The 14,399-nt window shown below is 41.7% G+C and overlaps 1 protein-coding gene across 1 annotated transcript in view; it reads right to left on the minus strand.

Annotated features, from left to right (window-relative positions):
* The window catches only part of LOC145411973 (uncharacterized), a 458,683-nt gene extending 447,073 nt beyond the window's left edge, over positions 1 to 11,610 (minus strand). Inside the window, exon 1 of the mRNA XM_080281944.1 lies at positions 11,316 to 11,610. Within this exon, the coding sequence (XP_080138070.1) occupies positions 11,316 to 11,412 (97 nt within the window). The 5' untranslated portion in view covers positions 11,413 to 11,610. The remainder of the gene's footprint in view (positions 1 to 11,315) is intronic.
* Positions 11,611 to 14,399: the final 2,789 nt, after the last annotated feature.

A 14,399-nucleotide genomic window follows, 5' to 3' on the forward strand; every position in this document is an offset into this window, starting at 1 on the left:
AATGGGAGAGGTAAGATAATGGAAGTGGTGAAGGTGGACGGAGGGAAGAAGGAAGAAAGAGAATGGTGAAGGAGGAGATTGAATATGTAGGAGAAATGGGGGTAGAAAAATACACATAGGGATAGAGATCAGGAAAATCAGAGAAAGAGGAGGCAGAGAAAAGGAGAAAGTAAGAGAAAGTTAGTGACAAGGAGGAAAGAAAAGGAATATTAAGGGAAGAGGGAGGTGGAGGAAGAAGGTGAGAACGAAAGATGTAGGGAGAAGAGAGTGAGAGGAAGGAGGGAATAGAAGGGAACTCTAGTAAGGCAGCAGCTCCGGAGGGTCAGTATGTGAGACGCTACACACATCCATTTAATACGGAAATTATTGACGGCTGTAGTTACGGATCCCACACACTATCCCAGAATGCAATTTTTAGTGCCCTAGCTCTTTAAATACAATAAAATCTTAGAATGCTATTTACCATGGCAACTCCATGAGGGAAATTGCTACAGAACCCACAAGGCTAAACCTCAAGGACAGTATTCATATTCAGGAGTAGAAATATTGCAAAAACTCAGTAAGAGAAACACTCCTGCATGCCAGAAAGTTATCCATTGCACAATTCTCGGAAGGCAGCTTATACAAAGCGCCGAGACGAAACCCAGACTCTTGCGCTTCCCCCTAGCAAGGTTGTTACGGAAAGCAAGTGTGTGATTCACGATGGAAGTCTTGGGGAGGTAGCTGTTGCAGACTTAAAACAAGAGCAAAATTACTGACGCCAAGAAAGCTGTTCATTACAGCCATTGCAGGGGAGTTGTTATAGAACCCCTAGACGCGACGGAGCCCCTGATAGTGATACGTTGCTACACCTCAGGGCGACAAACGTAAAGGAATATCAGCAGGAGGAGAGTATGGAAAGTTAAGGAATTAGCAGGAAGAGACTATGGAAGCAGGAGAAAAACGTTATGGAAGCTCGACAAGAGAAACGCTATGAAAAGTAGACAAGAGAAGCGCTACGGAAACTCGAAAAGAAAAACACTAAGGAAATTATGCAAGAGAAAGGCTACGGAAACAAGAGAAACGCTGCTACGTAGGCTAAGGAACACAACAGTTAAGGAACTCGGAGCCGGGCCATTTTGTACGGAACTCGAGGAAGGCAGTTGTTAGGAATCCTGGAGACGAAGGCCCGAACCAGCGGCCGCCTGTAGCACCCCCTGCATCATGGTGGCAATATGCTCCGCCCCGCTATAACTCCTGCACGTTATGGTCCTGGACTAATAAAGACGACAGGATACCTCGAACCATATTCTCCTGGGGCCGTATCGTCGTGGGCTTGAAGGGCTCCCTGACACACACACACACACACACACACACACACACACACACACACACACACACACACACACACACACACACACACACACACACACACACACACACACACACACACACACACACACACACACACGTCACGTCCCTTGCAGTTTGCTAGGTAATATTGACATAGTATTTATAAATAAAATGCTAGAGAATATTAACGACCCGTACAGAAAAAATAACCAGTAAGGAAGGGAAAGAGGACTTAATTAACTAGCAAGGTAGAGGAAGAGGATCTAGAGAGCTTCTCTGGATCATTTTTTAGTGAGCTAAGGGATCTCTCTAACCATCTTTTTCATAATTACATAGCTACATATTTCTGCTCAATGTACCGTACTTTATTAATCTCCTGTCTGTCATTTATCTTATCAGTAATGGACTTAATGACGTGGCTTGCACAGGCGACATACACGAGAATTACCAACGTCCATATAAGCAGAAATTAGGTGGTAAAAAGTGGGTTCAAGAGTGACATAAAACCATGAGAAAATGACCCCCTGACATGTTCAAGGGTTCTTAAAGGTTCAGAAAGGAAGTAAACAGAGAAGGAAGGAACGCCCCCATTGTCCCACCATCTACCATCCTTTCCTTCACCCACACACACAAATCTTCCCTCACTTCTCCCTCCTTCCCCCCACGCACACACATCTTCCCCCACTTCCTCCTCTACGCATCCCTACTCACCCAAAGCCTTCCTCTCGATAATCTAACTCCCTACAACCTCACCACAAACCTGCCCCCAAATACGTACTCACACTGCCTTCCCTCACAGCATCCTCCCCCACATAGTCCGCCACACATACCCACACCAAATCTCCCCACACATACCCATACCCAATCTCCCCACACATACCCATACCCAATCTCCCCACACATACCCAACCCAACCTCCCCATTCATGCCCACAGCCATTCTCCCCACACATACCCACAGCCATTCTCCCCACACATACCCACAGCCATTCTCCCCACACATACCCACACTCAGTCTCCCCACTCATACCCACACTCAATCTCCCCACACAAACCGACACACAACCTCCCTGCACAGACCCACACAACTTTTCCACACGGATTCCTCTCCCACAAAATCCTACTGTCAACCTCCCCACACAACCTCGCCTCCCTGCAAACCACCCACTCATTCAGACTCTCTCTCTCTCTCTTCGAAACTCTCCAATCCCGTCCCTAATTTTGCATCCCCCCCTCCCCCGAATGTGTGTTGGGATGGGGAGGGGGAAGAAGGGGGGTCAAAGAGCAGCTTTACATGCGCTTGTCACGTCAGGCGTCCATTTGGCATATGAGATTCTGGCCTAATGATACGCTTCCGACCCCCTCTTGGCCTCGAATTGTCGGTCTCTTTATTATTTCGGATTCGAGTCGTTGTAGGTTGGATTTTCGAGCAGCTTCGTTTTCGTTTGGGGATCTTTCTTTTATTTTTTTTTATTTTTTTTTTTTTTAGTGCGCGTGGGTGGTGGTGGTGTGTTTGTGGGGGGGGAGAGTGGTGTGTGTGTGTGTGTGTGTGTGTGTGTGTGTGTGTGTGTGTGTGTGTGTGTGTGTGTGTGTGTGTGTGTCCCTTTTCTTTTTGGGTTACGAGATAAACCCACTGAGCCAGATTTTTTTTTTTTTCACCCTTAACTGGATAAAGTTGCTTCGGGATAGCAAGAATATCGTGCAAAATCATCATCTTGGAGAATGGGATAATGTTGGCTGATATTAATCCCTAAAGTATTTTTTTTTCTTTCTCTTTTTTTATAGTTATGTAAAATCATTCAAGGATATAAAGAAAAAAAAAAAAAGGCCCCGTCGCGTTGAGGGAGTTAAAGGTTTTCTGCTTGGGAAGTTTTTTTTCCCCTTATACTCGAGGATTTCGCTTATCTGTGAGAAATCCTAGCAAATCAGAGGGTTATAAATCTCCAGCGTAATCCTTTTGGCTGGCAGAAGCACACCGATCATATTCTATTTAACGTGGGACGATTCCATTGATCTGAGTCACGAAAACCTATATGGACACCATATTATTATTATTATTATTATTATTATTATTATTTTGAAGGCAGCACCAAAAATGTTAAAATACGTCATTGAAATTGAAGGGGTTAAATACTGTGGAAAAAATAAATTGTAATATTTTTATTTGTTTATATATTATTCACTGTATATTTAGTTATCTTTAAGTTTTGAAGCCACCCAGGATTAAATGAGGGATATAAGTCGATATATTAGATGGAAAAAAATATTGATCATTATCATCTTTACTATATTCTCAGTATTATGAAGGCGATGGTTAGGATACAGTATAAGAAGTTGCTGGAGCTGTCAATAGTGTTTTCAGTAAAAATGCACCAAACCTAGAATCTTCCTCATCCTCCTTACCTAATAGCGGGGAGTACACATGTCTAATTATGAAGAAGTATATCATCATCATCATCATCATCATCATTATCATCGCCCAGTAGCAGGGAGCACACAATTCTCAGCATGAAAATGATATATAATTCAAAACAAAACTCATATATTAATATTGGTTTCTTCTGCCTTCCTAGCCGGTCCGTGTAAGCATATTGTGTTGTTTATACCTGTGCTTGTTTATTGTTATTGGCATTGCTGATGGGAGTCTTACCTTAGTACATTTTTTATTACGGTTTATCATGCTAGGTTACATTCTTTGCCCCAGTTCCTTGTTTTATATATACATACGTTTTCATACCAACATACAGTACATACCTACATATACACGTACATACATAAATACGTACTCTCTCTCTCTCTCTCTCTCTCATTCATTTTTATAGGTATTCAGGAACATCCATACATTTCTTCCATGGACATTTATATTACCAAAATTATTGCAACGATAATCATTTTCATTTTTTCATTGCACTTACCTTATATTAAATTAGGGCCAGTATGCATAAATATCCTTAGCATGATATAATCTATCTATCTGTATACCTAGGCTGCTTCCCCCAAGGAATTTCACGGCCATATGAAAAGAGATATTAAAGAGAAAAATACAGAACAAATAAATTTGTAGTAATAGATGACCTGTATGAAGACTTGTATATCGTAGAGACTAGCAAAGATCCAATATAAATTCTCTCTTTGTTTTACACATCTAGCCTTATTTGCAGAATCATGGGTTGTTTTCAGAAGGTAGGTAAATATTCATAAATATCTGGCAAATGTCGAGCAGGAGGCGAATTCATGTTGATAGTCCTGTTTTCCAAGCCTCTTGTTTATATTCCTACTGAGAGTATTTCCCACCGACATTTGCACATTTATGCTGACTTTCCTCCAACTGACACAGGCTTACATTATATATATTTTAAGGGAGTCACGTACATTTATACATTTTTTATAATGCATATTTGATAGGATTAAAATAGGCTTAAACTATTCCTTAATCGATGCTATGTTGGTCTGTCTCCCCGTATCCTTTTCAGTCCTATAATTTTTATTGCATGGGTTTCTTGCGTTGTTCCTGCACTTCCTCCTGCTTCATCTCTCTCTCTCTCTCTCTCTCTCTCTCTCTCTCTCTCTCTCTCTCTCTCTCTCATCCTTATGTTTTACGAACTTTAATCCCTCACGCGATCCTACCCAAATATCCTTTACCATCTGTGTTGGTCTGCCTCTCTGTAAGTTGCCAATCTGTATCTGTATGGCTATCTTTTTCTCTGTTTATCTGGCAACCTTTTCCCCTGTCTGTCTGTCTGTATGTCTATCTACTTTGCTGTCTTAAGACTTAACAATTAGAGAATAAGTCTTTGTTTTGATGTTAGGTCCCAACCCTCCTATTTATCACCGTAGTATCTGTGTGGTCTGTATATCTGTGAACTCTCTCTCTCTCTCTCTCATTCCATTGTCTTATTCATTTCAAAATGGCTCGTCCATTTTTCTTGCCAGGTTTTGCAGATGTCAGGAACTAAGCGGCGTACGTCTTATTCTCTCTCTCTCTCTCTCTCTCTCTCTCTCTCTCTCTCTCTCTCTCTCTCTCTCTCTCTCTCTCCATCATACTGAACTTCCTCCCCTTTCTCATCTTCATCTTCCTTCAGTTTTCCTCTTCGTTCAGTTTATCTTTCACTTTCATTTCTCTTTTTCCCTCCCTGCATCCGTTTCACTTCCCACTCTCATTCCTTTACACCTGCGACTCTCTCTCTCTCTCTCTCTCTCTCTCTCTCTCTCTCTCTCTCTCTCTCTCTCTCTTTGTTGTTTCTCATCTTTATTCGTTCCTCCTCTCTACTCTTTTATGGATTCTATTTTATTACATTTTCTCGCTTTTCTGTTCGTTCTCATCATTGAATATTCATCGGTCTATTGTGTCCCTTATTTTTTATTCATGTTGACCTTTAGCTTGACGTGTCTTCCTTTCTTGATAATTCTTATTGTCTCATGTATCTTTTTTTTTTTTTTCATTTTCTCTCTCTCTCTCTCTCTCTCTCTCTCTCTCTCTCTCTCTCTCCCCCTCCCTCTTTCTTTCTCTCTTTCTTTCTCTCCCTCTCTCTCTCTCTCTCTCTCTCTCTCTCTCTCTCTCTCTCTCTCTCTCTCTCTCTCTCTCTCTCACTCTCTTTCTCTCTCACTCTCTCTCTCTCTCTCTCTCTCTCTCTCTCTCTCTCTCTCTCTCTCTCTCATTCGTCTTCAGCTGCAATATCCTTTCTCCCAATGGTTTTTATATCTTCCTCGTCCTCTTCGCTGATTCTTCCATGTCATTGCTCTCTCTCTCTCTCTCTCTCTCTCTCTCTCTCTCTCTCTCTCTCTCTCTCTCTCTCTTACCGATTTTCTACTCGTCATTGCCTTTCTGACAGCGCTGTTCTTCCTCTCGATGCCTCTCAAACACTCTTCACTCCACCACTCCTTCTCTCACTCTCCTCCTCCTCCTCCTCCTCCTCCTCCCCCATTATTTTGCCACATCATAATTCCACTTCTTACCACATTTCACATTTCTTCGCTCATCATGTTTTCAAAACCCACAACTCAGCATTAATTTATTCTGAGTGATGACGTATTTCTCAGATTATTTTTGCGATTTCCATGCGATTTCATCCAGTTTAGGAGAGACAATTGAAACTGGAGGAGTCAGGCAAAGCCCTCATCAACCCCTTTAATATTAGACTTTTCCTAAGTATAAATCGTCTTGTTACCTTAGTAAGGAAATATACACTACGTTCTTCTCTTTAATAATAAAATAATCTTGTCTTCTTTAATCATGAAATAAATTTTACGTTGTCTTCTTTAATAATGAAATAAATCTGACATTCTGTTCTTTACTAGTGAAATGGATTAGACATTCTGTTCATGAAATGGTTAGCTCCTTCAACCTAGTGACCTGTTCTTCATTTTCTCTTTCCCACCTCCAGACCATCCACATTTACCATACATATATATATATATTTTTAAGCTGTATCGATTATGTATAGCCTTCATTCACTCCTTCACTACTAGGGGACCTGCTCAGGTTGAATAAAATCGTGTCTTGGAAGCCTGAATAAAATGAATAACACCGCATCGGATATAAGTGAATGCCCCATTGAATAGAGTGGGGTTGTTTAATTCATTCTTCCTCCTTCCAAATGATTTTATTCAAATGAAGGATTATCTGTAGCAGCGAAGGGGTTAACTAGGCTTATTACCCAAATCCGCCATTTCGAAAATTCTGTCATAGATTCTTAAACTGAGTAAAATCGCCTGAAATGAACAATAAAGCAAAAATGACGTCACTTGCATTTAAGGATTTGATGTATTAGGGGATGCCAGTAAATGCAAGTCATCACGTTTCCCTTGTTTAGACTGGGAGATGCAGATTTTCATGCAGGATTCTCTCAGTTGTGTGTGTGTGTGTGTGTGTGTGTGTGTGTGTGTGTGTGTGTGTGTGTGTGTGTGTGTGTGTGTGTGTGTGTGTGTGTGTGTGTTTTAATGAGGCATCGGTGTGTGGCTGTTTGTGTAGATGTAAGGGTGTTCACGTGGTTATAATGGTGTTGACTGCGTGTGTGTGTGTGTGTGTGTGTGTGTGTGTGTGTGTGTGTGTGTGTGTGTGTGTGTGTGTGTGTGTGTGTGTGTGCATCTCGGTTTTTGTTATTTTACTTGTTATTGTCCTTGTATGTTCGTGTCCCTATGTGTTTCGGTGCATGTACCTGTGTGTGTATGTGTGAAGTTGTGTTTGGGTGTTTTCGTCTTACTTGCCCATGTGCGTTCCTTTTCTTGTTCTTGTGCGTTCTTGTTCTTGTGCGTTCTTGTTCTTGTTCTTGTCTTTGAGGGTTTGTGTGGGTGGTGGGTAGGAAGGGCTGTGACCTACTTCTCCGAACCAGCTGTTACAAGCACCAGTTACGCTCATAGTTCCTTTGTGTGCTTCCTCAGTGGGGACTTAATTGATGCCACACACACACACACACACACACACACACACACACACACACACACACACACACACACACACACACACACACACACACACACACACACACACACACACACACACACACACACACACACACACACACACACACACACACACACAAAGCCACATCATTCATAATCCACACATCCATCATCCACGATACACTCCACATTCCTACCATACCACAACATCTCAACAAACATCCACCCATCCACCTCTATTCCTGTAGCTTTTACTCGGTCGTTACATCCAATTAACGGAGCCCCGAGTGATCAATAGAGGCAAATTATTACACGCACGATGGATTACCTAAAGAGATGATTAGACTCCTTCACACAGCAGCCCCACTACTCCTTCCTGGCTACTGGTTTGTGGAGAGAGAGAGAGAGAGAGAGAGAGAGAGACAGAGACAGAGAGAGAGAGAGAGACAGACAGACAGAAGACGTGTGGAGCAGGAGAAGCGTAGACGTAATTCAAGTGGCAGAATTATTCATCGCTCATCAGAACTGTTATTAAGAACTGGTTGGCCGATGTCTTTGTGAGCTGCTACCACTAAGGCTATTAACAGCATAACCCATGCAAAATTAATATCACCTCTCCAATTAAATGTAGCAACAGAGTCGTAATTAACACCGAATAACAAGCAAAGGGAGATTTAGCTTTTTTCTCTTTTTTCTTACCTTTTTGGACAAGAGCGACAGTTTTTAAGAAAAATATGGAAAAGGGAAAAATAGTATAGCACTGTCATATAGCTTACTCCACAGGTAGACGAAAAAATTATGACACATATTGGAAGGAAAAAAATAGTGATAGTAACTGGTACACGATTTTTTTTAGCCTTGCTTCACAGGGAAATGGAAAATATGGTGGCATTATTTTTTTTCTTAAGGGCAGAAAAATTTTGAGGTAAGAGTAAGATAGAGATGAACATTTTTATTAGTGAACAGTTACCTTTATTTCTTTAAGCATGGAGAAAATAAGCACGCTGGGCTCTCATATACCTTGCGTCACATGGAAGCGGAAAATATGGTACCGTAGCTCCTTTCTCCCTTTCTCTCTCTTTTTTTTTTTTCTTTGTTGGTCCTTAAAGAATATGTGCCGGAGAGAGAGAGAGAGAGAGAGAGAACACCTTAGCTCCTTTCTCCCCCTTTCTCCTTAAGTCCAAGGAATTTTCCCACTTTATTTCTCACTTTCTTTTTTCTCTCTCTTTTTTCCCAGCCGTAAAGAATATGTGGCGTCATAATGCCCACCAAGTTTAGTGAGAGGAGGTCAGGAAGGAGGAGGTGGGCCCTGCAAAGTTTGTGAAAGCACGTGGTGGTCGTCTCTCTTAAGTTCCTCCTCGCTCTCTCACTCTGTCTCTCCTTGCTCTTTCTCACGTCAGGTTTCTCTCTCTCTCTCTCTCTCTCTCGTCATTTTCTGTTTATTTCAGCTTCTCTGTGTCTGTTTGTCTGTCTGCTCATCCCTCATGTTCGTGCTCTCTTTCTCTCCTCGCCACCTTTCAGAGAGTCACTATCTTTCTTACGTTGGTTTCTGTGTGTGTGTGTGTGTGTGTGTGTGTGTGCCTTTCTTTGCCTTTCGTCACTGCTTCCCTGTCTGTATGTCTGTCTGTTTGGGCGTCACTCATGTTCCTGATTCTCTCTCTCTCTCTCTCTCTCTCTCTCTCTCTCTCTCTCTCCTCGTCATCTAAGTTCCTCTTTCTCCTTTTTTGGCGTTGGTTTTTGTTTCTGGGTCTTTCGTCGTCTTTCATCACTGTTTCCTTGTCTGTCTGTCTGTCTGTCTGTCTGTCTATCTTTCTGTCTATCTATATGTTTGTCTATCTTAGTGAAAGGATTGCTTGACTGATAGCATAACTGACGTAACTAAGAATTAAGTATATTTTATCTGTATATTTTTAAAGCATTTATATTACGATCCTTTAAATCAGCAAAACCAAAAATTTTACACGACATTTTACCGCCTCTGAAATTATGGATTTTTTTTTTTTATATACTCGGGCTCCCATGATTTTTTTTTTTTTTTTCCGATGAATGAAATAGCGACCAGTTATTACTAAGAGCTGTCCCGACCAAAAAGGGGTCAATATAGGGAAAAAAATGGGGTTAAATAACTGACTTAGCTGGTTATGGAAGAGAGGCTTCATCTTGTTTCTGTGATTTTTTATATTGGTGTTATTTTTAGTTTTTAGCCAGAATTTAATGCCATAGGAGTTGAGTTTATTGTTGCGGTTTTCAGACGATTTTATTCAGTTCAGGCGAGACTTCTTCAGCCGGATGGGTTACATATAAGCTTCAGTAGTAAGGCTTTCTCTTTGTGGGCGACTCTGATTTGGCAGATAGATAGATAGATTGGTAGATAAATAGATCGGTGGATAGATAGATAGATAGATTGATAGACAGGTAGACAGATAGATAAATAGATAGATGGCTACTACTACTACTACTACTACAACTACTACTACTACTACTACAACTACTACTACTACTACTACTACAACAACTACTACTACTACTACTACTACTACTTCGACTACTACTACTACTACTTCGACTACTACTACTACTACTACCACCACCACTACTACTACTACATCCAGACTGTCCTATTCACCTCCTGAGACTTTTCTGATACGAGGGGTTAGATTTGTCCTTCGTTAACCCCATCACACCAGGGGTCCTTCGTAAGCTGAATAAAATCGTCTGGTGGTAGCAAGAATAAAGAATAATTAAAAATGCGTCATCAGATTGAAGGGGATCAGCAGCTTCCTGGACCCCCACATCCATTTTATCCACTTCGCCAGCATGGAGCTAACTCTCCAAAGCAAAACACACTCTCTAAAGCCTCTTATCTACCATCTTATTTCTACGTATGGCACTAGTGTAATTTCTTGTATGCAGTCTATGGAATCTAAGTCGCTGATCAAAAGACGCAAAGAACAAACAAGAGAATGGTAAGGTGAACTATGTCAAACAAGTCGGTAACACGAGATGCTTAAGACTCGTGACCTGTCGAATATATGAGCCTATGAATCAGTTATCTGTCAGAAAGGTTTAAAGTTTTGAGTATGTTTTAACTTCACAGTGCAATGAAATGTTTAAGTGGAAGAATTATTAAAGCCACACACAGCAATGCATCTTCACCATGATCAGTCTCGGTAGCCTATATGGGTATGATTCATCCACCTAAAGTCTGACCTCGTTGACAGTGAGTGAGAAGACGAGTAGTTGGAGGGGAAACAACATAAGACAGACAGGGGAAAAGGAAAAATCCACATAGCTTATTGCATCTTCTCATTACACACTTTCGCCATAAAAGGTGAATAATAATTCCTCCCAACCAAAGTTTGACATGGCTGACAGTGAGCGGGAGGTTAGAGGGGAAACAGTGCCATCAAAGGAAAGGGGAAGCAGCAATGAAGAGTTACGACTTCAGTTAAATGCATTAGCACACGAACACGGATTTTTTGCTTGTGAGAGCACGTGGGTATATTCTCGCCTCTAAAGTTTTACCTAACATAACAGTGAGCGAGAGGCTAGAGGGAAGACAAACGTAATCACCCAACTTACTGTCATCTGCTGTCCATGCTGGCTGACAGGTGAGAAACAGGAGAGAGGTGATGAGGAGACAGGTGTGGGGCACCCCAAGTCTTGCCTTCGAACACATCACACCACACTTTAAGCTCTTGCGGTTTTATCTCTCACAACTCATCCTTTTATTAATTTCTTTTTTTTTAGCACCTTTTTTACTTTTTTGTGATGGGTACTGTTGTTGATGGTTCTATTATTTCCGTATTTTCTTGGTCCTGTTTTCGGATCTTTCACACTCCATATATTTAGGTGGAAACTGTTAGGATGACGGATGAGTTTTCTTGGGTTGTGTTTTTTATTTTTCTCACACCTTCAGGATCCCTGAAGTCTTGTCTGTCATTCCCCTCCCTCCCCCTCTCTCTTTATTTGTCTCTAACTCTCTCTTTCTGTATCTCTCTCTCTACTTTCGACCCAACTGGCCTACCTCCCCAACCTTAAGTACGGTCCATCCTCCTGTTTGACTTGACCAAGTTTTAATTGGATGTTTGAGTTTGTTTTGAGACCAGGCCGACCCAGCTGAGGAGTCTAATTAGTTCCCTGTATCTTTTTTGAACAGAGGGGCTCTCTTTCGGCTGTGTTTTTTACCCCCTCCCCCTTCGTCTGTTTGTTTACTAATTGCCGGAGGAAGAAAGAACTGCTAAATTCTTTTTCCCACTCCTCTCTTTCTCTCCAGACGAAGCCCCTGTCCTTTCAGTCTTCCTTAAAGGCTACACGACATATCCATTTCCTCCATCAATTTTGTCAGCGGTCGTACTACCCAAAGCTAAAGATATTCAAAGAGACATCATCAGCATTCACCAAAATCCTCCCCGGGGGCAAATCCCGAGCACCGTCACTCAGTATATTGGGCGTGGGAGTGACCTAAGACACGCCCTCCTTCACGTGGGGGTGTCTGACCTTTCGAGGATAAGCGAGAGGGGAGTGAGAGAGTTGACCCTTCAGCAGTGATGACGAGAGCGACACACCCAACACGAACCGTGGTTGAGATCGCACTGGTTCTGTCTTCGTCCTGCCTCCCCTCAGCCCCAGCAGGTGAGGGAGGGAGACAGGAGGAGTGGGAGGAAGGAAGGAGAGGGAGAGGGAGGACGGAACGCATGAGAGAAAACGTGAGCGCTCGGCACAGGATGCTGCCTACACTGAGGCTAACTTTCTGACCTAGTTCATGGGCGCTTTTTAGGGAAACTAAACGCATTCTGTTTTAGTTACCCACTAGATTTCCCCTCCATATTTACCAGTTTACGTCGTCTTCTTTGCCTCAAGTACACAAGGATTTAACTCATCCCAGAATATTTTCCTGATAACCAAACAGCTTTCCTTTGCCGTTTGGATAAGTTAGCCCTTTTTAGTATAATTTCTCCTATATATATCGCAGTACTTACATCATAGGAGGTGTTTTCCTCGTTCTTTATATCGTACTTTTATTGTGTGTAGACTTTACTCTGTTCTATGTAGCTAAAATTCGCTCGTTATAAGTATGCTTCGGTATCCTCGTTTTCTTTTTGGTATTGGTTGGTGTGTAAGGATAACTCGAATCTTTCTCTTGTTATTTCCCATACAATCTCTGTAAGTATATATCAGCAGACTTTTTGCTCTCACTTTTAATTGTGTGTGTGTGTGTGTGTGTGTGTGTGTGTGTCCAATATAGCCTCCCCCAAATGTCTTTCCATCATTTGACAAGAGGGTAGTCATTTTTGTCTGCGGAGGGGAAGGGGCTTAGCAGTTTATTTCGAGACATTTTCCTAAAGCAGAAAAAAAAAAAAAAACATAACTATAGGAGGAATGAAATAAAAAGCAAAAACGTCATCAAAATGAAGGGGACGAAGAAGTCTGTTTCGCCCCTTAACAACGAGTGGGGGTCCCATTACTGTTTCTTTTTTTTTTATTTAGACTGTAGCAAGATTAACATAAAATAACTCGTCCTGTTGAAAGAGTAATCCTTTTAATGTAGTTCCCCGTTACGATTGTGCCATCATATAATGGATTCATACTTTTTCCTCGTTTGCAGTGATGTTAATGTGACTGGCCTTTTTTTTGTATGTTAGTGTGACGAACAGCCTAATCTTATTCTTTTATTTTATTTTTTTCAGTAACATTAGTGTCGTGGACTTCCTTATGTATATTTTCTCTTTCCTTTGCTGTGATATTAATGTGACAAACTGCCATAAACTCATTTTTTTTTTCTTTTGAAGCGATTGAGTGTGACGGAGTGGCCCAAGCTATTTTTTCTTTACATTTCTTTTGGCTCAACATTTCATAACTTAATCGGATCTTTCCTTCTCTTACAGTAATGTTAGTGTGACGGACTGCTTACTTGAATCACATCGCCTGGTGGTAACATGAACGAAATTAGTATCAGTGTAAGCAAGAAATAATGGAATCTGCGTTTGTATGGTAAGTACATACTGTAAATACCTCCCTCCCTGCCTACCTACCTACCTACATACATACCTACCTACCTACATACATACATACATACATAAAAAGATAGACAAAAAGAAAACTAAACAGCAGATATAAAGTTACAATTATAGGCACAAAAAATAGACACATACCTGGTAGATAAAAAGTTAGATATGTATAGACAGACAGATTGATGTATAGACAAAGAAATAGATGCACAGATAGATAAAGATAGACAAAGAAATAGATAGAGACAGTAATGGTCCAAAAGAGGAGAAGCAAGAGGTAAATGAGGTGCATCCATCAAGTCTGTTTTGAGAAGAGGAGGCAAGCATGAGCAAAGACGTGAATACATGTGCACAGTCGGTCACCGTCGATATCTGAGAGGGGCTGAGGAGGTAAGGTGTGATGTGGTGCGAGGATGGTGTTAGGGATAGGTAAGGTGTGATGTGGTGCGGGGATGGCGTTCGGGATAGGTAAGGTGTGATGTGGTGCGGGGATGGTGTTAGGGATGTTGTGGGAAGGGGGTGGGCTGTGATGGGGTGTGCTGGGGTGGAATAGGGGGTGTGGTATGGCGTGGGGTGGTGAGAGGCGAGGTAGGGAGATGGGGCGGGGCAGAGTGAATGAGTGTGGAGTTAGGTGGGGGGGAGCAAGGTTTTTGTG

The sequence above is a fragment of the Coenobita brevimanus genome, chromosome 91, assembly GCF_032717465.1.
Source record: "Coenobita brevimanus isolate Jiangsu-jjx chromosome 91, ASM3271746v2, whole genome shotgun sequence".
Classification (NCBI taxonomy): Eukaryota; Metazoa; Arthropoda; class Malacostraca; order Decapoda; family Coenobitidae; genus Coenobita; species Coenobita brevimanus.